The sequence below is a fragment of the Megalobrama amblycephala genome, linkage group LG13, assembly GCF_018812025.1.
Source record: "Megalobrama amblycephala isolate DHTTF-2021 linkage group LG13, ASM1881202v1, whole genome shotgun sequence".
Classification (NCBI taxonomy): Eukaryota; Metazoa; Chordata; class Actinopteri; order Cypriniformes; family Xenocyprididae; genus Megalobrama; species Megalobrama amblycephala.
This window is the reverse complement of record NC_063056.1, coordinates 18,408,819-18,433,272: the sequence shown is the minus strand read 5'-3', so window position 1 is coordinate 18,433,272 and position 24,454 is coordinate 18,408,819. Positions and strand designations below refer to the sequence as shown.

At 37.3% G+C, this 24,454-nt stretch overlaps 2 protein-coding genes across 3 annotated transcripts; both read right to left on the bottom strand.

The window, feature by feature from the left end:
• Positions 1 to 2,518: 2,518 nt before the first annotated feature.
• On the bottom strand, positions 2,519 to 14,434 carry slc2a3b (solute carrier family 2 member 3b). The gene is made up of 12 exons (XM_048152354.1): positions 14,227 to 14,434; positions 13,285 to 13,429; positions 8,079 to 8,180; positions 7,828 to 7,988; positions 7,488 to 7,728; positions 6,766 to 6,928; positions 6,420 to 6,607; positions 4,951 to 5,055; positions 4,662 to 4,763; positions 4,447 to 4,503; positions 4,131 to 4,331; positions 2,519 to 4,043 (listed from the first exon to the last, which is right to left on the bottom strand). Exons 2-12 carry the CDS (start codon positions 13,306 to 13,308, stop codon positions 3,786 to 3,788), a joined length of 1,602 nt encoding a protein of 533 aa, XP_048008311.1. The 5' UTR covers positions 13,309 to 13,429; positions 14,227 to 14,434; the 3' UTR covers positions 2,519 to 3,785.
• Positions 14,435 to 16,790: 2,356 nt separating this feature from the next.
• On the bottom strand, positions 16,791 to 23,914 carry LOC125243074 (cytochrome c oxidase subunit 6B1). Of its 2 annotated transcripts, none has more exons than XM_048152355.1 (4): positions 23,775 to 23,914; positions 23,145 to 23,271; positions 22,637 to 22,737; positions 16,791 to 17,094 (listed from the first exon to the last, which is right to left on the bottom strand). In XM_048152355.1, the coding sequence occupies exons 2-4, from the start codon at positions 23,248 to 23,250 to the stop codon at positions 17,041 to 17,043; spliced, it is 261 nt and encodes an 86-aa protein (XP_048008312.1). In that variant the 5' UTR covers positions 23,251 to 23,271; positions 23,775 to 23,914; the 3' UTR covers positions 16,791 to 17,040. The 2 variants fall into 2 exon arrangements, with proteins under 2 accessions (XP_048008312.1, XP_048008313.1); XM_048152356.1 differs by lacking the exon at positions 23,775 to 23,914 and adding an exon at positions 23,712 to 23,735.
• Positions 23,915 to 24,454: the final 540 nt, after the last annotated feature.

Sequence of the window (24,454 nt, the reverse complement as noted above, 5' to 3'; positions counted from 1 at the left end):
GTTTTTTAAACATCTGTCGTTGAAAGTCTAATTAAAGTGCATACTTAAAGGTGCACCAACTTTTGGCCCTGTAGCGGTTAAAAACTGTATGCATTCTGCGGAAGAACATTGTTTTAGTTGTGCTTCGGCTCTGCTAGGACTGTCAAAGATGAATCGCGATTAATCGCATCCAAAATAAAAGTTTGTGTTTACATAATATATGTGTTGTGCGTGTACGAAAGAAAGTATTCAAGTACTCTCAGGAGCTCAGTGAATTCAAGCGTGGTTCCGTGATAGGTTGTAGCCATTCGTCCATTCGTGAAATTTCCTCACTACTAAATATTCCACGGTCAACTGTTAAGGTGATGATACACGGGGCAACTTTTTGAGCAATGTTGCCGAGCAACGTTGCTGTTGCACTTTCCCACTGAGAATGAGCAACAAATATATATCTGGATACGTTAGATCGGTCGTGGGCAATTTTTTGAGATCCTCCAATCAGAATATTAGCAGCCGATCACGTGACCGGTTCGGAGATTTCAGAAAAAATTCAAACAAGATGGCGGCCTCTCAGCGGCAGTGGAGCGGAGAAAAGGAGTGTGAACTTTTATCTTTTTACACTAGCAAGTTGTCATGCGTCAACCCAAAACAGGGAATTTACCTCATATATTGCTTAAAATACCAACAACTGTCCGAAAGTAATGTGCGTATGCTTTAATGAAGTTATTGAATGATTTAAGTTAAATACTAAAAAGACGGGCCTTTTTAACGTCTGTAGTAGCGTAGGCTGTAGGGCGTTTGACGCTTGAGTACCTTTTGATGCGATCGACGCGGGTTCGAATCCGCCTTTTGCCGAACTCGCTCTTCTCCCTTTTCCTGTCACAAATCAGATCGGAAAGGCAATTATTTTTAATAAAAATGAAGAAAATATTTGAAAAGTTTAAATAAAGTGCCTAACAAGTGTTTATAATAAAGTATTTATTGAGTTGGCAATAGATTTGCTCCTTTCTGATTAGTTGCTGCCAACTGTCTGTTGCCCTAATTAGTTGCCCTGTGTCTCATCAGGTTGTCCGTTGACGGCAACATTGCCCAGCAACATTGCTCAAAAAGTTGCCCCATGTATCATCACCTTTAGTGGCATCATAACAAAGTGGAAGCAATTGGGAACAACAGCAACTCAGCCACAAAGTGGTAGGCCATGTAAAATCACAGAGCGGGGTCAGCGCATGCTGAGGCACAAAGTGTGCAGAAGTCGCCAACTTTCTGCTGGGTCAATAGCTACAGACCTCCAAACTTCATGTGGCCTTCAGATTAGCTCAAGAACAGTGCGTAGAGAGCTTCATGGAATGGGTTTCCATGGCCGAGCAGCTGCATCCAAGCCTTACGTCACCAACTGCAATGCAAAGTGTCGGATGCAGTGGTGTAAAGTACACCGCCACTGGACTCTAGAGCAGTAGAGACGTGTTCTCTGGAGTGACGAATCACGCTTCTCTGTCTGGCTAGACTGATGGACAAGTCTGGGTTTGGCGTTGCCAGGAGAACGGTACTTGCCTGACTGCATTGTGCCAAGTGTAAAGTTTGGTGGAGGGGGATTATGGTGTGGGGTTGTTTTTCAGAGGTTGGTCTTGGCCCCTTAGTTCCAGTGAAAGGAACTCTTAATGCTTCAACATACCAAGACATATTGGACAATTTCATGCTCCCAGCTTTGTGGGAACAGTTTAGGGATGGCCCCTTCCTGTTCCAACATGACTGCGCACCAGTGCACAAAGCAACTTCCATAAAGACGTGGATGAGCGAGTGGAGGAACTTGTCTGGCCTGCACAGAGTCCTGACCTCAACTTAATTAGAGCAAAGACTGCGAACCAGGCCTTCTCGCCAACATCACTGCCTGACCTCACAAATGTGCTTCTAGAAGAATGGTCAAAAATTCCCATCAACACACTCCTAAACCTTGTGGAAAACCTTCTCAGAAGAGTTGAAGCTGTTATAGCTGCAAAGGGTGGGCCAACTCCATATTAAACCCTACGGATTAAGAATAGGGTGTCATTAAAGTTCACGGTGCATGTAAAGGCAGGCGTCCCAAAACTTTTGGCAATATAGTGTATCTCGCGGCCCCCCTTTAGGATCACTGAGAACTCCTAGGTTGAAACCCACTGTTCTAAACCATCCCGACGCGACTAAAATATAAACAATTATAATAGGCTTACAATTGTTAATCAGGGTAAGACAAAAACACGTTTTGAAAGAAGGATTGATGATCAATTTTGGAAAAAAAAGTTACATAGCTTACCTTTTAAACATTTGGAATAGCCTCTTTTAAAAATAAATCAGATGCTATTATTAGATTACAGTTATCACAATAACAACTATCAACTATCTCATGATTGTGGCTTACAAATGAAGCAATATCTATTTGATTATGTGACACTTCTTGATGATACAACTTGTCACGACAATGAAAAGGCCCGTTACATGACAGTGGTCTCAAAAAATATGTACAGAGTTCCTGTGATGCAAACAGTCACAAACGCAAGTCAAATCAAATCATGTGGGAATGTTTTAATCTTGTCAATCATAAAATATGCTTCCAAGTGCTTACGGTATTACATATACTCATATTTAGGAGATTGTGCTTGAAGCAAAAGTGAAGCGCTATAAAAACATCACAATTTGGAAACAAAATTAATTATATTTAATTATAAAAGCTATAAATAAAACAAAATATATAAATATATATATATAAAACAGTCATAAAAAATCTTTGGTACCTATGTGGTAAAAATCCACAAAGCATCTCAATCATGCAGTCAGAGTGCAACAAAATACAGTAATAAATGTAAACAAACAAAAACTGTATATTCATATTTACATTTGTTGAGCAATACTTTTACAGTAAACAGTCCTAATTACCCCCAAAAAACAAATGGGGTCTAATTAAAAACTGAAAATATGAGATGCACATAGATCCATGTTAAACAATAAATGTGTGCTTGTGATTGCTGGGCTGTCATGATTAATTTTCATATGATCCTGTATCAGTAGTGTTCATACAGTCAGGTGGAGTAACAGCCGTTATGAGAAATACTTCAGGGATGAATAACACCATTTAAACACTGATTCCTACTGTACCTTCAGCAAGACTTCTAACACCAGTATCGCCTACATAAACGTCATCACATGCTTAAATACATAACTGAACATGTACTGTGGGACTCAAAATTATATTGAAAATCTAAGATTTTAAATCCAATTAAATAGTAAAAAGAATAAGAATTAAGTTGCAACTCAATAATAACATTTTTGACACTGACCCTGTGAACTCCTTTGCACAAAAGACCAGATACTCATGGACTGAAGCCATAACAGCACAACAAGTTGTCTAAAGGACGGCAGTATTAAAGGCCATAAGAGTCTGATTAGTGCGTAAATTACCGCGAGTCTGATTTAAGTCTTTGGGCAATATGAGAAATTTGTTAATTAACTATGTTAATTAACTATTTAAATACATAGTAATCAGTTTAATATTCCACATGATTATAGACAAGTGCTTAGTGCTCAGTAGAATACACATTAGTTATCTTAAAAATATAACAAAACTCTATATCTGACTAAACATTCAGCAATTTATCATAATGCATCTGCAACCACATGTAACACTTATTTGCTCCATAATGACTTTAAAATGGCCAATTATAAAAAGGCTTCCAATACCATCCAAGCTAATACCTCCTTTGTAATAATGCCCATTATTTAGCTGTATCTGTCCATTTAGGATGTCAATCTTGTGTGTAGATTATGGGGTTTCTCTATAGGTTTGTTCCACTTTTCTCCTGTCCAGCCAGCTCAGTCATCTGAATCTTGTCTGATGATGGGGACACTGGCATAGTGATGGCACCCTCTGGGGATGTGTAGGTGGCAGCGTTGGAGCCTGCAGCATTGGAAAATCCACTGGCAATGTCCTCAAACGTCCGGCCTTTGGTCTCGGGAACCCGGAAGTAGGTAAACACGAAGAAGAAGACGAGGAGGATGAGGAATATGATAAACACATATGGGCCGCACAATTTCTGGAAAGGAAGCAAGGTCATAATTATGTTTAGTTCTTGTGTCCATGAAAAATGTGATACTGCTGAATTCTGAGACAAGGTTCTTACCAATAGTGGTGGGAAAGACAGTCCGACAATGAAGCTGGCGGTCCAGTTGCAGCATCCCGCCACAGCGATGGCTGCCGGGCGTGGACCCTGAGCGAATAACTCTGCCACTATGAACCATGGGATTGGTCCTGGTCCCATCTCAAAACTGGCCACAAATCCTAACACTGCCAGAATGGCCACAATGCTGACTGCTGAAATTCCCTGCTTGCCGGAAATTGAATCATTTGTGAAGAGAAAAAAAGAGGAAAGATACACTTCAGTGAATGAATTCTAACATAATGTAAGTTGGCATTCATTAGTAAGATCACACACTCACCCCTTCGGATGCAGGCTGGGCGGTGGCAGTGCTATTCGCAATAGCATCTGTAGGGTTCTGAAGACAGAATGAATGAATAAAAATGTAATGTCTCTATTCTCTAATATTTAATTTAAATAATCCCTAGTTAAATCTATCCCATTTACTTCTGAAGATCAGTAGGCCCATTTAATGATCATATATATTACATTTATGTAATGTACATCAAGACTCACCACAAGTTTAAGAGAAATAGTCATGAGCAGAACACAGAAAGTCATTCCAGCCAGTCCGATCATATGAAGTGTTCTTCTCCCTGCCCTCTCCACTAGGAAGAGCTGTTGAGCAAAGCAGCGGGAGCATCAACACACTGTTCTTTACTCCACCCTCACAAAAGTATTTTAACAGATATACAAGGGCATGACATTGCAAATGCAAGGGTGATGTAAAACTGTTTACCTACAGTACAGGACTTTTCAAATGTTTAGTTTATGTGAGTATATTAGCTCAGCTGTGTAAACTTACAGAGACGACAGTGAAGAGAGTGTTGACTGCACCCATTCCAATGGTGGCAATGACTGGCTCAGTGATACCTGCCTTTCGGAAGATCTCTGTCGAGTAATAAATTACCTGGAAAATGTACAGAAAACGCAACTGTTTAACATCTAGAACAGTTCATGTCAATACTTGAAGTTGAACGGGAAAATATGGAAGGAAGCTTAAGAATTCAGGGTTAAAACAAACACTCATTAATCAGTATTTTTGTCTTGTTTTCCAGTAAAAATATCTGAACATTATTAAAACAAGATACATTTACTGGAGAAAATTGTGCATGACTTGTTATAGAGAATATTAAGTTTATTTTTCTTAACTCATTGGAAAATAGTTCTGCTTGTTTTAAGCATTAAAAAAAATATATATATTTCAACCCAAATTAATATGGACATGAAATATTGATTTGAGTTGACATATTTTATTAGCTTAAAACTTCCACAAAGCAAAATAATTCCTAGGAAGTGACTGTAAGCCATGACGAACAAACCACTTAAAAAAAGTTAAAATTTAAGTGTTAATGTAGTCATACCACTTTAACAAAAAATTATTTTGTGTACAAAATATATTGATACAAGTTGAAACTGTTTTAAAATTTTACCTGCTTATTATGTTATAATCTATTACAATATAAAAAACAATTGTCCTGGCAAAAAGACGACCACTACAACAATATTACAATACTATAAATACTGAAGTCCTCCAATTTTATTATTATTTATATTTATTATTTATATAAATTTATTATTTATATATATATTATTATTATTTATAGCCGTGTAACTATATATCATAAAATACATTTTAAAAAAACTTAATTACCTATATATATTTGAGGCATTTTAAACAAGAATAGAAGATGACAAAGAAAAAGAAAAATATATATTTAAAAAAATTACAAGGTACATATATTATACAGTCAAACCAAAATGTATTCAGACACCTTGAACATTTCATTCATCAATACAGTTTATTCACTATAGTTTAAAAAATGGTAATGAAATATGACAAGTTAAACTGTGTCAGAAAAAAATAAATCTTAATTATGTCAGATAACACTTCAGCAAAACATGGTCAGGTCAAAGTGTCTGAATAATTTTTGGTTCCAAATTTTTGTTATCAATTTTACTAGTAGTCCACTGTATGAAGACTTTTTGGGTATAATATGTCACAGTTTATTTTGCTATCCTCACTTACATAAATGAACTAAAGTGTCCTGCACCCACTAGTAAAAATATATCAAAAATGTCTAAATAATTTTTGGTTTGACTCTATATCTTGTATTATACTGCAGATGTTTAGTATTTTTACCCGAGAAAACCAGTCACTGCTGGCTATAAATATGTTACAGGGTGAACAGGATGTGCTAATCAAAGATCATTATGTAAAGCTTTTACGTAACTAGTGTGGGGAAGTGTAGGTGAAAGAGTGTGGAGACTCACAGCGTTGATGCCGGACAGTTGCTGGGACAGCTGCAGGATTATGGAGATAATAATGGGCTGTCTGTAGGCGGAGTTACGGAACAGCTCCGGAATAGAAACCTTCTTTTCCATGGACATCTTCATGGCCTCTTCCTTCATCTCACGAATATCATCCTCCACATCTGAATGCCCACGAAGACGTGTCAGCACTGAGAGCAAAAGAAAGAGAGAGAACAACATAGTCAGTGCGGAAGAGTAATTACTGTCCACTTTAGTTGCTCGGGCAGTGCTAAATGGTGTGTTCTGCATGCCTCCTGCTCTTTCTAGATTTTTTTTTTTTAGTCCTGAGCAGTCATAACAGACTCACCTTGGCGTGCCTCTTCCTCCTGGTTGACACTGATCAGCAGGTATCGAGGGCTCTCTGGGCAGAAGATCAGCATAACACTCTGTATCACTGCAGGCAGGATCGTCAGAGCCAGCAATAATGGCCACAAAGACTGAGACCCCAGCAATGACTCCAGACCCAAGATCTACCATAAAAAAATACACAAAAATGACTGATTTATAATTATTTACATTTAAAAAGAATTATTTCTCCACAAATCTGACATCATTACTGAATGTGCAGAGGACACGTCAAGATCTTTAGGGAATAATGACTTTAATTTCATCCTGTCCCTTGCACAAAGCTATCATGTGACTTCAGAGGGATATAGTATGGAAGCTTGTTTCCGCCACTGAATAAAAATTGACACAAATATATATGACATTCCAAAAATTTTTGACAATTTGACATTGTAACTCGCAATTGCGAGTTTATATCTCACAATTCAGAGACAAGTCGAGAATTGCGAGTGTAAACTCACAATTGTGAGAAAAAAGTCAGAATTGCGAGATAAAAAGTCGCAATTACCTTTTTTATTTTTTATTTAGTAGCAGAAACAAGCTTCCATACTATAGCACACAAATTTTATGGGTTAAATGAGATATGGGTTAGTAAATGATGACAGAATATGATCCCATATATTGTATATGATATACGTGATCCCTATAATCTCTTATTTACATTCATCCACAGGAAAATCTAACCTGTGCAAACAGGATGCCGATGACCACACCGAGTTGGTGAAGGGTGCCAAAAGCCCCTCGCAGTGCCGTTGGTGAAATTTCACCCACATACATGGGTGTCAGTCCTGTACAAAGACCACAGAACACACCGATCACCAGGCGGCCCACTATCATCACCTCATAGGAGGTGAAGACTTTGGATAAGCCCATCAGGCCTCCACCAATCAGAGCCAGGATGTTGGACAGCAGCATTGATTTTCGTCTGTAAAGAGAATTTTGGAGATGAATCAAGAAAATGTTTTATATTAGATTTATGTCAAAATAAATTGTGTGATTTTGAATTTGGTCACTATTTCCTCACCTCCCAAGTTTGTCAACTAGAGCGCCAACACTAAGAGACCCAATCATACCGCCAACATTGAAAATGGAAACAGCGATACTCCAGACAGTTGTGAGCGTGGTGTCCTGCATGGGGTCTCCAGTGCGCTCTACATTCACTTTTCTGATGAAGTTCTGCACTTTCTGATCATCAAGAGAGAGACAGACACAATTAAGTGATGCTATGTTGTTTTTTTGAAGTCTAAAATGCTACTCAATTAATGAAACATTTACCACATCGGGTGCGTTGATGACTCCTGTGTTGAAGCCGAACTGCAGGGAGCCGATGACGGCCGTGGACACGCAGAACACCAGGTAGTATGTCACCTCCTTCATCTGAACAAAAAGAAGGAATACACATACTGTGACATGCAGAATCAATGACAAGAGTAATTATGAAAGTAACAATGACCCAACAAAGTCTCAAAACTGACCTATTTCTAAGAGCTGTCCTTAAATCTGAGAGTTTTCTGTCCCTCCATTGACAGCTACGCAACTGACACTTTGACGCTTCAAAAAGTTCATAAAGAGATTGTAAAAATAATCCATATGAATTGAGTGGTTTATTCCAAATTTTCTGAAGGGAAACGCTCGCTTTATATGATGAACAGATTGAATTTAGGCTTTTATTCACATATTCATCAACTCACACATCATTTGTGGTAAACAAAAACTCAAGAACCGTGCAAGAAAGCAATGAGGTTCATTCTTGTGTGTTACACAGCACATTTGAGCTTCCGGAAGAGGTTTGTTTTCACGCATCACGCAGGTTTGGTTGAGCTTCTGTTCATATTCGCTGATCAATGTTTATATGTGAATAAAATATGGATTGGTTTTACAATCACTTTATGACTGTTTTGAAGTGTCAATGTGGTAGTTGTGCAGCTGTCTATGGAGGGACAGAAAGCTCTCAGATTTCATTAAAAAGATCTTCATTTGTGTTCCAAAGATAGCCGAAAGTCTTACGGGTTTGGAACGACATGAGGATGAGTAATTAATGACAGAATTTTTTTTATTCTGCTTTCTAAAGACTGATTGATTTGATTCTATTGACAACCATAGCTGTATGTTTCTTTCGTTTTTTTTCTTTCTCTATTTATATATACACAGTAGTTTAAAAGTAAAAGTAAGGCCTATAAACCTTCAAACTTTCTGTTTGAACTTTTCTGAAAACAACATATTACACCATACAGTAATTTCTATGAAAGTGGAACAAAAAAATTACATAAATCAGTTGACATAATAACTGGAATGTGTCCCTATGTGTAATTTTTTCCCCTAATCACAGTCCGGCTGCGGTGAACTTGACGTCTGTTCCTCCCTCTTGTGTCAAATTAAAAGGAGAAATAGCAACCTAAGCTAATTGTCAGCTATGTTACTTCTGTACGGCTGCAAATAGAATAAACTTGATCAGACATTAATGAACTCAAATCCAATCCACTCAGACATCCCCTGAACATTTACTACAGTTCTTGCATGGTAACCACAGTTTACTATATCCGTGAATATGTAGTAACACCAAAGTAACCACAAGGGTGGCTCCCCATTAGAATTACTACAAACTATGGCACATATTATGAAAAATAGCAGCCAAAACATATCTAGGAACTACAAACTTGCCATAAAATAAGCAGATGAGGTATATATTACGCAAAGATCATCTGAAAACAACATATTACACAATACAGTAATTGAGTAAAAAAAAAGAGTATGTATGAAAGTGGAACAAAAAAATGACATGAATCAGTTCACATAATAACTGGAATGTGTTCCTGTGTGTCATTTTTTCCCCCTAATCACAGTCTCGCACAGTCTCCCTCTTGTGTCAAATTAAAAGTATAAATAGCAACCTAAGCTAATTGTCAGCTATGTTACTTCTGTACGGCTGCAAATAGAATAAACTTGATCGGAGATTAATGAGTTAAAATCAATCCAATTGATTGAACAAATACGTGTCCGGCACAATAAACTGGCACCCCTTAGCATTGCCCTACATTTTTTCTTGTTCGAGAAGCCGTTTCACTCGGATATGCACCACAAAGACTATTGCAACTTCCATTTCATGCCAACTTTTAGTTGGGGAGTAATGAGTCACGAATAACAATAATCTGATGGCCGGTTCTATAGGATGTATTGGGTGACATTTGTAATTTTATAGGTTTGTAGGGCCTTTTAGAGAGTAACTTAATATTATGTACTAATACTAAGTCATTTGTAATGATGTTTTCCATGAAGTAATGGTAATCTGTAGAGGACTGAGTAACTTCCTCACTACTGCATGCAATATTTGGCAAATGTTCATACAAAAACAGCGCACTGCGCCTTTAAACCCGCGCACAGGAACTCCTGCGTGTGCACACCAGTCTGATGTTATGATAAAGACTTAAACACACCCAAACATGCACACACACAAACAGCGGCTGACTCCTGGAGGAGTGACTGTAAACAAGGATATGGATGTCATCATGTGACCTGTAAGAAGCCAGAGCCATCTGTATAAGCTCATCACGATTTTAGTTCTGCTGATAAAGTGTGATCCATCACTGCATCGTTCATCTCTATCGATCAGGATAGACCAGATCACATATTTGCACCCCCAGTCTCCCTCCCTATTCATTTATTACATCAACACATTCAATTACTCACTTAATAGATTTGTAATGATTCGCAGGGGATGCAAAATTGCACAATTGGATTTGGAATTTCCATTCGGTCTGTCCATTCCAAAACAAGTGAGAACCAGTCGGAATGCTGTTTATATTATGCTCAAGTCTGAACATGCCATCTGAACCCTGCTCTGAACAGGCATTTCTCCTTGTCGGTCTCCTTTGCACATCTCAGTTTCTTAATTCACATGCTGTAATCCTCTCTTTTATTCCAAAATTGCACAGAGATTGTCTTACACATTCCAGGATGATTCCCTTAATAAGAACTAGGATCAGAATCATTTGGGATTTGGTCCAAACACCATCCAAACAAGACAAAGCAGGACAAACAACGTCCCACTACAGTTACTTGCATGTCATATTTCTTTAGTTGATTAATCAAATCAATTTTACACTAATTGACATTATCAGAGAATACCAAGTTAAACCTGCGAGTGCAACACATTAGCGACACAAACATTACACAATCAGAATGTAAACCTTACTGGCAACTAAAACAAGCTTTATCTACAATAAAAACATATTACAACATTTCAAATCCACTCAGACATCCCCTGAACATTTGCTACAGTTCTTGGTAACGCAATGGCTTGGTAACGTGGTAACCAAAGTTTACTATATCCGTGAATATGTAGTAACACCAAAGTAACCAAAAGGGTGGCTCCCCATTAAAATGGCACATATTATGAAAAATAGCAGCCAAAACATATCTAGGAACTACAAACTTGTATATGTAGTTTGTAGTTGTATATATTACACAAAAATCAGTTTCTGCATCTTATCGCTTGTGAAAAAGATGTACAGTTTAAGCATATTTTTAAGAAGAGTACTTAAGGAAATAAGAATATACTTCAATATAATTCAGCACGAACTGAATGTAATATTTTCAGATACTTAATTGGATGTTAGCTGCAATTAGAATCAATTTATATTAAATGCAATAGGCTGAACTTAACGGGGCTTTTCTGACTCACATACTATGGAGATAGAATTGTAGCAAAATACCAAATAAATAGATTATGATCCACAAATAAATGTAAAGATATTCACAAAAAATAATCATATACACAAATGAATAGAATGAGATCCACAAATATATGTTAGGAGTTTCACAAAAATGAATTAAATTCACAAATAAATAAAATGAGATTTGCTAATAAAAAACATATTCACAAATATGTTTTTATATCACAAGCACAACTCTGCCTGCATTTATTTGTGAATCACCACCTGTGCATTTATGAATTGCTTTCTGTGCATTTGTAGATCGCTGCGCGCATTTGTGAATCACCTCACGCATTTGTGGATTCTGACACAATTGTAGTGTCAAGACCTCAGACAAATCCACAAATAGGTCGACTCCACCCACCGACTACTCAAGCCAATCAGATAACGGCCACGTGGCGCTGACCAATCGCAGCACATTAATAACATAAGTATCTCTATATGTCATAAGTTAAAGTTAAAGTGTGCTGCTGAATGTACTGACAAGCATTTATAGTAAACTAAAATTTACTTTAATGTCATTTCTATTGAAACTTGTATGTTAGTCAACAGATCCAAATAAATGTACTTTTTAAAGCATGACAATAGATGATTAAAACAATGATTAAAAGTATTAAGAGCCGGTTTCACAGACAGGCCTTAGCCTAAGCCAGGATTAGGTCTTAGTTCAATTAGGACACTTAATTAGCTTTTATAAACTTTCACTAGAAAAAACACACCATTGGTGTGCATCTTGAGACAAAACAATGACACTGACATATGTTAAGATATCTCAGTGCAAGTTGCTTTCAGTTAAAACAGCTCAAACATGCATTTTAGTGTGGGAGTAGCTTAAGCCTCGTCTGTGAAACCGGGGGTAAAAGTACTAAAAGTGTACTTAAAGGTGATAGAGAGGATTTTTTCGTCGACTGAGAATCCAATGACTGTTACTGAGTTTTTGAAATGAGCGCATGCGTAAGAACAGCCCCCCTCCTTCACGGCTCATTTCAAAGGAACGCCTCCCAAAACTCGTGCACGAGTATTGGAACATGAGTGTTTAACACCGGCATTCTCTGTGTCGTGTTTTTTGGATTCATTATGTCGGACTCACCACATGTAACTCATAACCTGCAGTTGTTACTCCTGTCTCCTGACAAAAACATTGCATGCGGCGCCTGTGGAGTGTGGAAAGTTACTGGAGAGCGCAGCCGCGCTCGTCTCTCACAAGGAACGTCACGGCAGTGATTGACAAGCCAGAGGGCCAATCGTTTACGCGATGATCGCATAAATGATTGGCTGATGTTTTTAAGGCCCTACCTCGTGCACAGATGATGTATATTAATATTATTACTTTCAGTGCACCTAATAAATCGTCTTTTATCATTTAGTAAAGACAGTTTCAAGTAATATTGCAAAAATGTATAAAACAAAACATCATCTTTAGCACCTTTAAGTGTGTTAAGGTTAAACTATTTTAAGATGTCCTTGTTACAGTCTAATTATACATTTAAGTAATATTAATTAAATACATGTATGGGTTAGGGTTTGGTTTAGGGTTAGTTGCATGTAATTATGCAAAATTTATAGTTATTACTATAGTAATGTGTAACAAGGACACTGTAAAATAAAGTGTTCTCACTTTAAGTACACTTAAGCGGGCATTTAGTTAATGTTCTGCAAGTACAGTTTTTTCACAAGGGATGTATGGTAAAGACTTTTCTTACTAACGATAAAGAAGAACTAAACATCACAACTTGTATGTAGTGAGAGTGACAGAGAAATTCCTCTACCTTACTGTCTTTCATCTTCTCCATTCTGCTCTTTGTTGCGAAAGCCAGTTATTGCAGCTGAGACAGCGGTCTTGTTCTTCCTCTTCTTGCAGTAAAACCAAGTAAAACCTCTTGGTTAAACACAAATCTGGATTTGGAAAAGGCTCTAGAGTGGAAAAAAAAGTATATGAACAATTGTTTTCAGTAACACAAAGGAATGAAAAAAACTTGTATGTCTTCTTTAAGAAAAACCATGAAAAAAAGTTGATTTCCTTCAACGGATGTCTGCTGAGTTGAGATGTAAGTTAAGCATCACTATTGTGCAACACAAATTGCAAAGTAGCCTAAATGTGGAAGTCATATATAAGAGGCATCACTGTCAGCTCAAGATCATCCCTCTCTATATCGCTCAAATGTGGTTTTATGGGTTAACTAACTTTTTAATGACTTTCCTGTACTCTGACATTTTAAATATTCTACCAGTGAATAAAATCAATCTTGCTTTAGTTTATAAAAGCTTCATGCAGTTCCTTGATTAAAGACAAATCTGCTGGTTATGCACATAGTCTGAAGTTATAGCTGCATTTATGCATCAAAAGTTTCATACAAACACAGTATTACATTGATAATTATATCAATAAAACTTTTTTTTTCATTATAGTAAAAACAAATCCTTATTTCATTCCCTTAGGCAAATTTCTGTCATTCCAACTAAAACGATTATCTATTTTCTTCATCAGTAATAAAATTGAAAGTGTTCAAAAATAATTACAATAAACTTTACTGCATGCATAGTTATTTTAATAACGATTTAAGGCAATAATTAAACTATTTTAACATTTAAATAACGTTTAGATACTTATGAGGCAAAATTTTGCTCAATATTGTTATCAAGATCATTCAAGTGCTAATTATAGTATGTTATATTCTTATGTAATGATAATGTAAAATAGTCATATTTACGTTTATGTTTGCGGAGCTCGTGCGTCGATCAAGTAGTTGCTGGTGTGTGATGAAACACTCTCGCGCTCGTGGTTTTTATGGGGAGTGAGACACGAGCACAAGCACGTTGCATTTTTGTCGTCACAGCCATGCTCCCCCTGTTTCTGTAACATTTGAGTCACCGGATTAAACGAGAACTTCATTTTAATTCATTCGCGTAACATCCTTTCATAGGAAATGGTCGTGTCTCAAAACAAAACTAGAACAGCCTACCTAGACAACATCAGAGCATCATAGGCGCGAGCAGTTGGGAACTCTATCTAGATAGGCAGCTAATGAGATGTTGAGACCTGCCTCTATTTTATGTCCTTATTTGGTTAATCGACACAGTAGACTAGACATGAATCGCGCCTCTGTTCATCTCGCGCAGCATCCCACCAGAAAAAAAAGCTGCTGCCTGACAATAAACCGGTTATTGTTGTCATGTGAGAGGTTCTGTGAGAAAATTACGTCTTTTATGTTTGTAAACAAGTAGTCCTCTCTTCCGAGATTGGACAATTTGCGGGGTTTGCTGGCACTTCATACAAGTGTGTGATCTAGTGATAACAATTTCGTTGCCTACGGGCATATAGCTGTCATTTGTTCAGTGAAATTGTCCATTACAAATTAATTTCGATCATATTAGACGCACTTAACAATCAAGGATAACTTTGAAATTAATGACAGATGTGCGTTTTTGTTTTTCTGGCAGTGTAGATACAGTAGGAAATGACATGAAAGTGTCATTTGTACAATGTAATAATGCATAGCCTAATAATACACACACACACGTTTGTTTTTGTGAATTGTGAGGACATTCTATAGGCGTAATGGTTTTTATACTGTGCAAACCATATTTTCTATCGCCCTACACCAACCCTTCACCTAAACCTAACCATCACAGGAAACTGTGCACATTTTTAGTTTCTCACAAAATCTCATTCTGTATGATTTATAAGCGTTTTGAAAAATGGAGACATGGGGTAATGTCCTCATAATTCACCCTCTCCTTGTAATACCTATGTCATAATACAAATTTGTGTCCTGATATGTCAAAAACACACACACACACACACACACACACACACACACACACACACACACACACAACACTAGACTAGTTGACTGTTTAAGACAGATAAACAGGAACTTGCTGAAGGAAACGCATTTTGAGAACTGAGATCACACTGTGGCCTTTTTTCTTTTAGTATAAACTAACTCTGGATTCTTCGAGACAAATTCTCTACGAGTCCGACATTTTTAATCACTTGTTAAAAAACTTATACCTGAAGGGTGCCAATTTACCACAATCCTAGAGCATCACAGACTGTCGAGTTTTAACATGCTTCAGTTGTGTGCCAAATCTGTCGCTGACTTGAAAGTAACATGGACAGACTTGTACAAATGTTGTACAAATGAAAATATGTAGATAACACATTAAAATGTGCATTGATGTTATTTACGGGACATAATAAAAGCAGTTTATCAGAATTAAACTAAAGTGAAGAAGTCTGAAACAAATTTGAAGCAGCTTATGTAAATTCAAATCAAAACCTACAATAGCAAACAAAAAAGGGCAGAAAAGTTACCTATATATACAGTATATATATATATATATATATATATATATATATATTTCACATTTGATCATCATCATCACACACACATGCAAATAATTAAACTTACATTCTATGCAGGGTGACCAAGACAACTATTATTGCAAAGACTTAAGTTCATCTTGATTGATACACTTCCTGTGTGTCCTTTTGCCCTCATGGTTTGCATCAGATATTAAAAAGATATAGAAATAGAGGAATTTCTAGGTGCAACTGGAACATTGTGACTGCTATCACTTCATTTTTTCAGTCTTAGCAATGGTTTACGTCACAGCAAGAGGCTAATTCATGCTACTTTACCGCCATCTGCTGTTTTAAAAGCCAAGAGCATGATCACTTCAAGCAACAGCCAATAATGCGGGGTGAGGGCTAATATAGAACTTCCTGATTTCATGTAACCTCATCCTGTCTGTTCAAACTGAATTTGGCTTTTGTGTCATTGCTTTAAGTCTATATGGTTAAATCCAGTATCTTAATTAAATAAGGGATGTAGAAAGAACAGTTCACCTTGGTCATCAACTATTTGCAAACTTAACATTTTGTGCAATCTGACATCTGTCTAATAAATACATACATTTTTTTTTTAAATGCATCAATACAGAGGTCTTCAACCCTGCTCCAACCTACTTCAGCACACCTGCCTGTGTGTTCTCAAGTGATCCTGAAGATCTTGATTAGCTGCTTCTGGTGTTTGATCAGGGTTGGAATGAAACTCTGCAGGGCAGTGGGTCCCCAGGAGCAGGGCTGAAGACCCTAATATAGCAGATATTCTTCAGCTCCACACCTCACAAAAGCCACTGAATGACTATGTTCAACAGGTCAGACTTGGTATGATGGTTAATAGAATGTTTGATTTAGAAAAACTCAGTACAAACTATAATTTGTTTGCACTTTATAAAAAAACAAACAAAACAAACAACAGCATTGAAATCAGTTCAAATTGTGCGTTTTATTTTGTAAATTGCAACAGTAGGATGTAGAGTGACACAAAGCGTGATGATAATGTAGGACCTCAAAATGCTAAAGGTCAAAAGGTCACGTGATTCCAAGATGCACTCTGAATGACCTTTCATCCTCCAGCGGGCAAACCAATAACTAAGACAACATCAAAATGGGATAATTATTATGAGGTACTCTACAAAATGTTGGGAGTCCATGAATTGAAGGTAACAGAGACCATTTAGATTTTTCCAGGGAAGCTTCCATCTTCAATCTGTCCATCCCATTTCTCCACCTGAAGGAAGGAAACAACAAAGACAAGAACACATTGTATTTCAAACATAATTCACACATCTTATCATACTTCGCTTGTGTCCTGTTCATAAAAGTGAAGGAAAGGGAAGGGAAAGAGCAATTACATCAGGTTACATATTAGAAAATTGTTGACTTCAAACATTACCCTCACTAAAATTTCAGGGTTTTGTGACTTCAAAAAGTGTACTATACAATATTCCATTTAAAGTTGCAGTAGGAGATCTGGGAAATGGCTAATGTAAGCCTGCTAGCATCGAAAGCTTGAGATCCCACCCTCCCTGCAAATCGCCATCCAAATCCACCACACCTCCAAAACACATGAACGCATGTCTGCGAACAGGGTGCGCAAGGCTGTGTAAAAACATATGCTGACAGGCAGGTAGAACATTGTATTATTTTGTTTAGACCGAATTTAAAGATTGGATGAACATTTTATGGTTCTACGACTTCCACAGACGATATACATTTATAAAAATACATTTAGACCACTTAACAGTGATTGTTATCAGGATATGAGGAGACTTTCAACCAGTATAACAAAAACATTTTTTCTGTAGAGAATCTCCTATTGTGCATAAGTGTTTTTTTACTTAAGCCAAGTTGCTTATCTACACTAACATTGTGAACAGGGGCCATTTTGTTATGATGGTCAGGATGGGAAACTTCTGCTGCCAATAACTGGTATATACCCTTTTGTTTTTAACTGATTTATTCAGGTAGCAAATACTGAAAAAGTTCAAACGAACAAGATGCTTCTAACATGTTATAGCTAAAAAGGCATGGAAACAGCCCAACAGACACACTAGTTTCAACATACAATTCTGGCTGCAGTCCAGGACTACTAGTTATCTGATAGTCAGGCAATTCTGGGAAGAAAAAAAAAAAGAGAAAGTTTTTTTTTTTTTTTTTTTTTTGAGTAATAAGATCAGAACTGTGATAGTGGAACCTAACTCCGGGAAAATGTTGGGTATGTGACAATAATGGAGAATAGAGAACTCTTTGTGCAAGGTTTCACCCTAACCATGCCTAAATCTTTCTCAATATTTTGGTGACTAATGAAAGGAGATGGCCCTCACTGCAGAACATGAGATACAGGGGGCAGGGTTGGATCTCCTCCCACTTTACATATCCCTAAAACTACCCGTCTCCACCACCTGGATCTAAACCTACCCATCTTCACCCCCTGGATCTGGATCCAACTCCTCACACTTTACATATCCCTTAACCTACCCGTCACCTCCCCCTGGATCTAAACCTACCCATCTTCACCCCCTGGATCTGAATCCAACTCCTCGCACTTTACATATCCCTTAACCTACCCATCACCGCCCCCTGGATCTAAACCTACCCATCTTCACCCCCTGGATCTGAATCCAACTCCTCGCACTTTACATATCCCTAAAACTACCCGTCACCTCCCCCTGGATCTAAACCTACCCATCTTCACCCCCTGGATCTGAATCCAACTCCTCGCACTTTACATATCCCTAAAAACTACCCGTCACCTCCCCCTGGATCTAAACCTACCCATCTTCACCCCCTGGATCTGAATCCAACTCCTCGCACTTTACATATCCCTTAACCTACCCATCACCGCCCCCTGGATCTAAACCTACCCATCTTCACCCCCTGGATCTGAATCCAACTCCTCGCACTTTACATGTCCCTTAACCTACCCATCACCGCCCCCTGGATCTGAATCCAACTCCTCGCACTTTACATATCCCTTAACCTACCCATCACCGCCCCCTGGATCTAAACCTACCCATCTTCACCCCCTGGATCTAAACCTACCCATCTTCACCCCCTGGATCTGAATTCAACTCCTCGCACTTTACATATCCCTTAACCTACCCATCACCGCCCCCTGGATCTAAACCTACCCATCTTCACCCCCTGGATCTGAATTCAACTCCTCGCACTTTACATATCCCTTAACCTACCCATCACCGCCCCCTGGATCTAAACCTACCCATCTTCACCCCCTGGATCCAACTCCTTGCACTTTACATATCTCTTAACCTACCCATCACCTCCTCCTGGATCTCGTGTGTTCTGCAGTGAGGAGCTACTGAATGAAAATCTGCAGAGATTGCCAGCCTTAATCTAGTTAATGAAATACCAAAACTGCTGGATGGATTTCCAGTAACACTGATGTTTGCAAACATGGCCAGCAGCTTATAAGAATTCTTTCACTAGTGCCAACTCCCCAAAGTATGCTGTTACACAGCCACATTTTGAAAGGGTATAAACAGAATGAGTCTTCATGTACATCCAAAGAGACAATCTTTACCATGTTTATGTAATCAAGATCAAGTTTATTAAAGGGGTACTTCACCCCTGGAAAGATGAATGTGTATTTAAAATTGGTCATTTATGTAGTAGAAATGTGAAATTATTTTTGAATTTGGAGCTTTCTAGACTGAGAAAAGGCAGAAAATGTATTTTTGACTAATGTGGATGAAAGACAACAACTCCCAGAATGCACTTGTTTTGCTGCCCTTGCGAGGCCACGCCCAAACCACGCCTATCGGTTACAGGCGGCATTCAGGAAAATTCAAACAAATAAATCGTGAGTTAGTTCATACATTTACAGCGAAATGGTGCTAAATTGCTTTGTACCTGGATGTACACCCAAAACCAGGAAAGGACAAGTAAGTTTCCATCATTTTCCAATTAAGTTAAAGATTTGGAGCGATGTAAACAGTGGCTGTGGGCCATCAAACACCCGAAGTTTGGAGATGACACCGTTATAGAAAACCTAAAAAAACGCAGAATATGTAGTCTCCATTTCAAGCACGAGGACTACGAACCAAATATCTTTGCAATGAAGAGAACCATTCTGAAGGACACCGCGATACCATCGATATTCACTTTCACAGCCTGGGCATCTGGTACTAAGCGTATTCGCCTAGAGGTAAGACTCGCTGATACTAGACTGATAACACAGTAGCCTATATGTAGTGTTGTAGGTAGCAGTAAAACTGCAAACTTAGCAAAGTAACGTTAGATAGACAATTACATATAAGTTGCATATAAGTTGACCGTTATCAAAGTAAAGCCTCTGTTCTGTAAAACTGAGTTTATTTATCTATTTATGCTAACGTTACCACAAAAGCCTGTTGCTGTATTGGTTGAGATGACTGCAGAGACCGATACATTTGCGAGATGAATCACTGATGTAGTGCAGACAAAATAAAGTGAATTACTGTAAGCTTAAAAATATAATTGACACCCACTTTTGATAAAATCTTTGATCTATGTCCGTGAGTAACCTCAAAAGCGCATATGTATGGGCGTGGTGAAAAAATGCGGAACTACCTGCTATTACTGGCTGTAGTTTTAAGCCTCTGGCCAAAAAAGCCTCCGATGACGCAAAATGACGATTTTTGCGTCATCGGAGGCTTTTTTACAGAATAAAAATGCATAAATCTCTCATCTCGGGCTGATATGAAGGGGGAAAGCACGCTAATTCGAAAATACTAGTGGTATTCTACTAATACAAAGCTTAATGCTAAATCCTGAAGTAAACCTTTAAAAACAAAAACAAAAAAAGGCTTATAGCCACATTATATTGGCTTTTATTAGAGCAATAGACAATTTTGTGGAGGCTTTTTGGCACTAACTTCACACTTTGCATATGATTTCAGAAAGTGATTAAGAAAATAAACCTGAACGACTATTCAGACTCGACTATTCAGACTCGACTATTCTATTCAGACTCGAATGACACGGATGAAGATTTTAAATGGAAGACAGTCAATATATTTGCTTATGATTTAAGTCAAATTTATATGTCAGAAATGTTTCGTGAGAAGTGCTCCTGTGTGTATAAGCACGAATAATCCACAATCTAATTAGACTCATTGTTACAAAAGATTTCTATTTCAAATAAATGTTTTTTTTTTTTTACTTTCCATTCAAAGAATCATGTAAATGCACGGTTTAAACAAAAATATTAAGCTGCTAAACTAATCTGAAGAACAGAATGATTGTTTTAAAACCGAAAACAGTCATTTTAAATTAATAATTTGCAGTATTACAGTTATACAGTATATTACACCAATTAAATGCAGCCTTGTGCAGAAAAATCTTCTTTCCAAAACATTAACAATGAATGGTAGTGCAATTAAAGTGTAGGAGAAAAAATTAGCAGGATTAACATTAAGTGGCATGGCAACTTACGCACAGAAACCATTGGCACATGCCGCTATGCTTAGAGGCACATCCGGTTTTCATTGGCATGTGTCAGTGGATAGTGGCATGTGCCGCTGACAGTTTTGCAGAACATGGTGCCATATGTTGTGGCACCTCCAGTAGTGACTAACAGTCAAATTAAACAGCTATACTGTGACACAAAATCCTAAATAAATAGCCTAATTTAGTGAAAAAAGTAGCAATTAAACATGTTTACAAATTGGTCATATTTTTCAAACACGTGTAGTCAATGTGTGGCACATTTGTATTTGTTATGCAATACCAGTGCTACTGTATGTTGATGACGCAATTCTAGGAAACACACAAAATAAATCTATAATGGGTCACTACAAATACTGCATTAACATTTACATCCGTTACTGTAATCCTTTATTTTTTCATGATGCTGCAGGCACACCGGTAGGTGTCAGTACAAGTAAGTGTAACATTGGCCAGCACAAGATAAACCAAAACTTACGACAGTCGAAGAAGATCCACGGGTGGTGTTTTTGTTATTTGTTTGCGAGTTAGACGGTAGCAAAAACAAAACACATAATCAGTCTGATATTGATCAAAATAAATTTAGATATAATTTAATTTGTGGTTAATGGTTCTCATCTATGGCTTTAATATTTCACAAATAATTTTATGGAATTATGTCAAGAAATAAAACCATTTTTAACAACGTGAACATGCTTTCCTTCTGGAAATGCCTGAAAGCTTTAATAAAGCCTTGCTGTAGCCACATTATCATAGACATCTAGTTTAATATAATATCTACAGACCTACATTACTCTGCATTGTGAAGAAGAGCCGGTGTCAAGGTCCACCACACTTCTGAATGATTGGTGCCAGTTTTCATAATGCATTTCAGAATGGTAGATGTCTCTTTGTGCCATTTTCTCTTATTGTAGTTTACAATATGAAATACCTGATTGGTAAGTGTCCATTTGTGATGGCACACCCCTGCTGGTTTCACTTTTTTAGTTGTGACCACCTATCTAAATAGTGTCTATAATCTTTTATAATTCCAAATGACACAGCTGAACTGTCAATCCTATGCAAATAGAAAAAAAAAATGTGTTGAATTATCAAAACAGCTGTGTATTTACAATATTATACCATTTAAATACATTGTAAAAGTATATATATAAAAGAAAGAAAAACTTAAGGGGGCTTAGTGACGTCAGCGAAAAGTGAAATTTCAGAGGTAGAGCGATTTATTTTAATGAAACGCACACTGATAAATGTGTATTACATAAATGGCTCAAAGTGGATTTTATGTTGACTACGGCATTTTAACTTAGTTATTCAGACAGACTCACCCAGCTCATTGGACACAGGCTCTTGTACACTCTCTGATACCATTCGCAGGGAGAAGTTTCCTGCCCTTTGCTTGACAAAGCCTTATTACACCTGTGGAAGTCTGAGAGAAAGAAACAACAGTAAGTAATCTGCACTGAAACCCTGACATCCACCGCGTGTCATTCAATTCATACAGTGTTTTGATAAGGTCAAACAATTAATAGATTCATCATTGCTTATATCTTCAGAGCTTTGTTGCAACTTGGCACTAGACTAACTCAAGCAGAGAGACAGGAACAGGAGATTTACTGCAAACAACCCAGCTTGATGTGACCTTGAACAAAACAGGCTGCAGAGAACTACTTGTGAAATCAGTATACTATTAACAATCACAGTTGAAAAGCATCTAAGACACTTCTCTCTTTCATAAATGATGCATTCAGTGATAGATTACCTGCCCAAAATTTGAAAGCACGTCATTATTTTCTGTACAAATATGGATCATATAATAATTTCTACTGTACTTACCGAGGTAATTTTGGAAACAGTTTCTTGTCTGATTAGTGTTTGGAAAACGGGCATCGAATGGAGCCGTTCTATAGTTCTTGATCTTGTCCTCAATAACATCAGCCATCTTCAGTCAAAGATAATGGGTCTGCGTGACATAAACACTCACAGATCAACAACATTACCAAAGTACTGAACTTAAAGTACACCATCGAGCTGTTTAAATGTCGTAGCTGGAGAGCGTAATAAGACATTTGAGAGTGATATTCACAGACAGTTTGAACTGACGCCAGCCAGAGTCTCATCATATACGAGCCCTAAAACTTACTTGTGATACTCTAAACGAGCTCTTTTAAATAATTTCAAGGAGAAATTTTAAGTAAGAGTGAAACTGTAAACGCGTAAAATATGTTTTAAATAGTCTGTAAACAGCAGATACATTCACTCAAGTAACATAACCTTGGTATAACCGGCTTAAGTAGCCCGCTTGCTAGCTCGCTAACTACCTCAAATAACCCGTTCTCGTAAACTGCCAGTTGATATTTCATGAATTGTACAATAGAGTAAAAGTAAAGCGTTTCAACAAACCTTACACACGATAAACAATTTCACGACAACTTGGACTACACAAATATAAATACTGAGGCCTACCTCTTGCTATGCCCTTATCGTAACGTCCTCTCGAAAGACTTTCTAAGCGCACTGAATTATGGGAAGTCAAAATATGTGGGGGGAGCATGAGGATGAGGATGAGGCGGGGCTTACGAGACCAATACTTCAGTAGGCCTATTTATTATTTACACACTTCATTTTCGTACGTTCCTCTTGTGTTTATTCTAGTCTTCAGATGCAATATGAAGCAAATACATTAATAATAGTAGTATAAAACGATAATAGGCTATAAAATAATGTGTCAGTCATTTTAATAAAATAATAATAGCAATATACAATATAAAATACTATATATATATATATATATATATATATATATATATATATATATATATATATATATATATATATATATATAAAGTTTAAAAAAAGAAATTAATGAACAACTGAAAGCACGGATGTGACTTACTGCAGAAAGTAAGGCACCCGCCTATGTCCTGGTTCAGTTCCTCCACTCCACTTGATCTTTGGAATGGGGGCGGTAAACTGATGACAACCTAATATTGACATTTACCACTTACCATTTTAGCAGACTAAACACTGAAAGCAAAATAGAGCATGATGAAAATAGTGGCTACAGTTAATTCATAAAGTGGAAAAAGGCCTTCAGTATATCATGATTAATGTTCAGAACCTTTCCAACTCTGTAAAGAATGTTT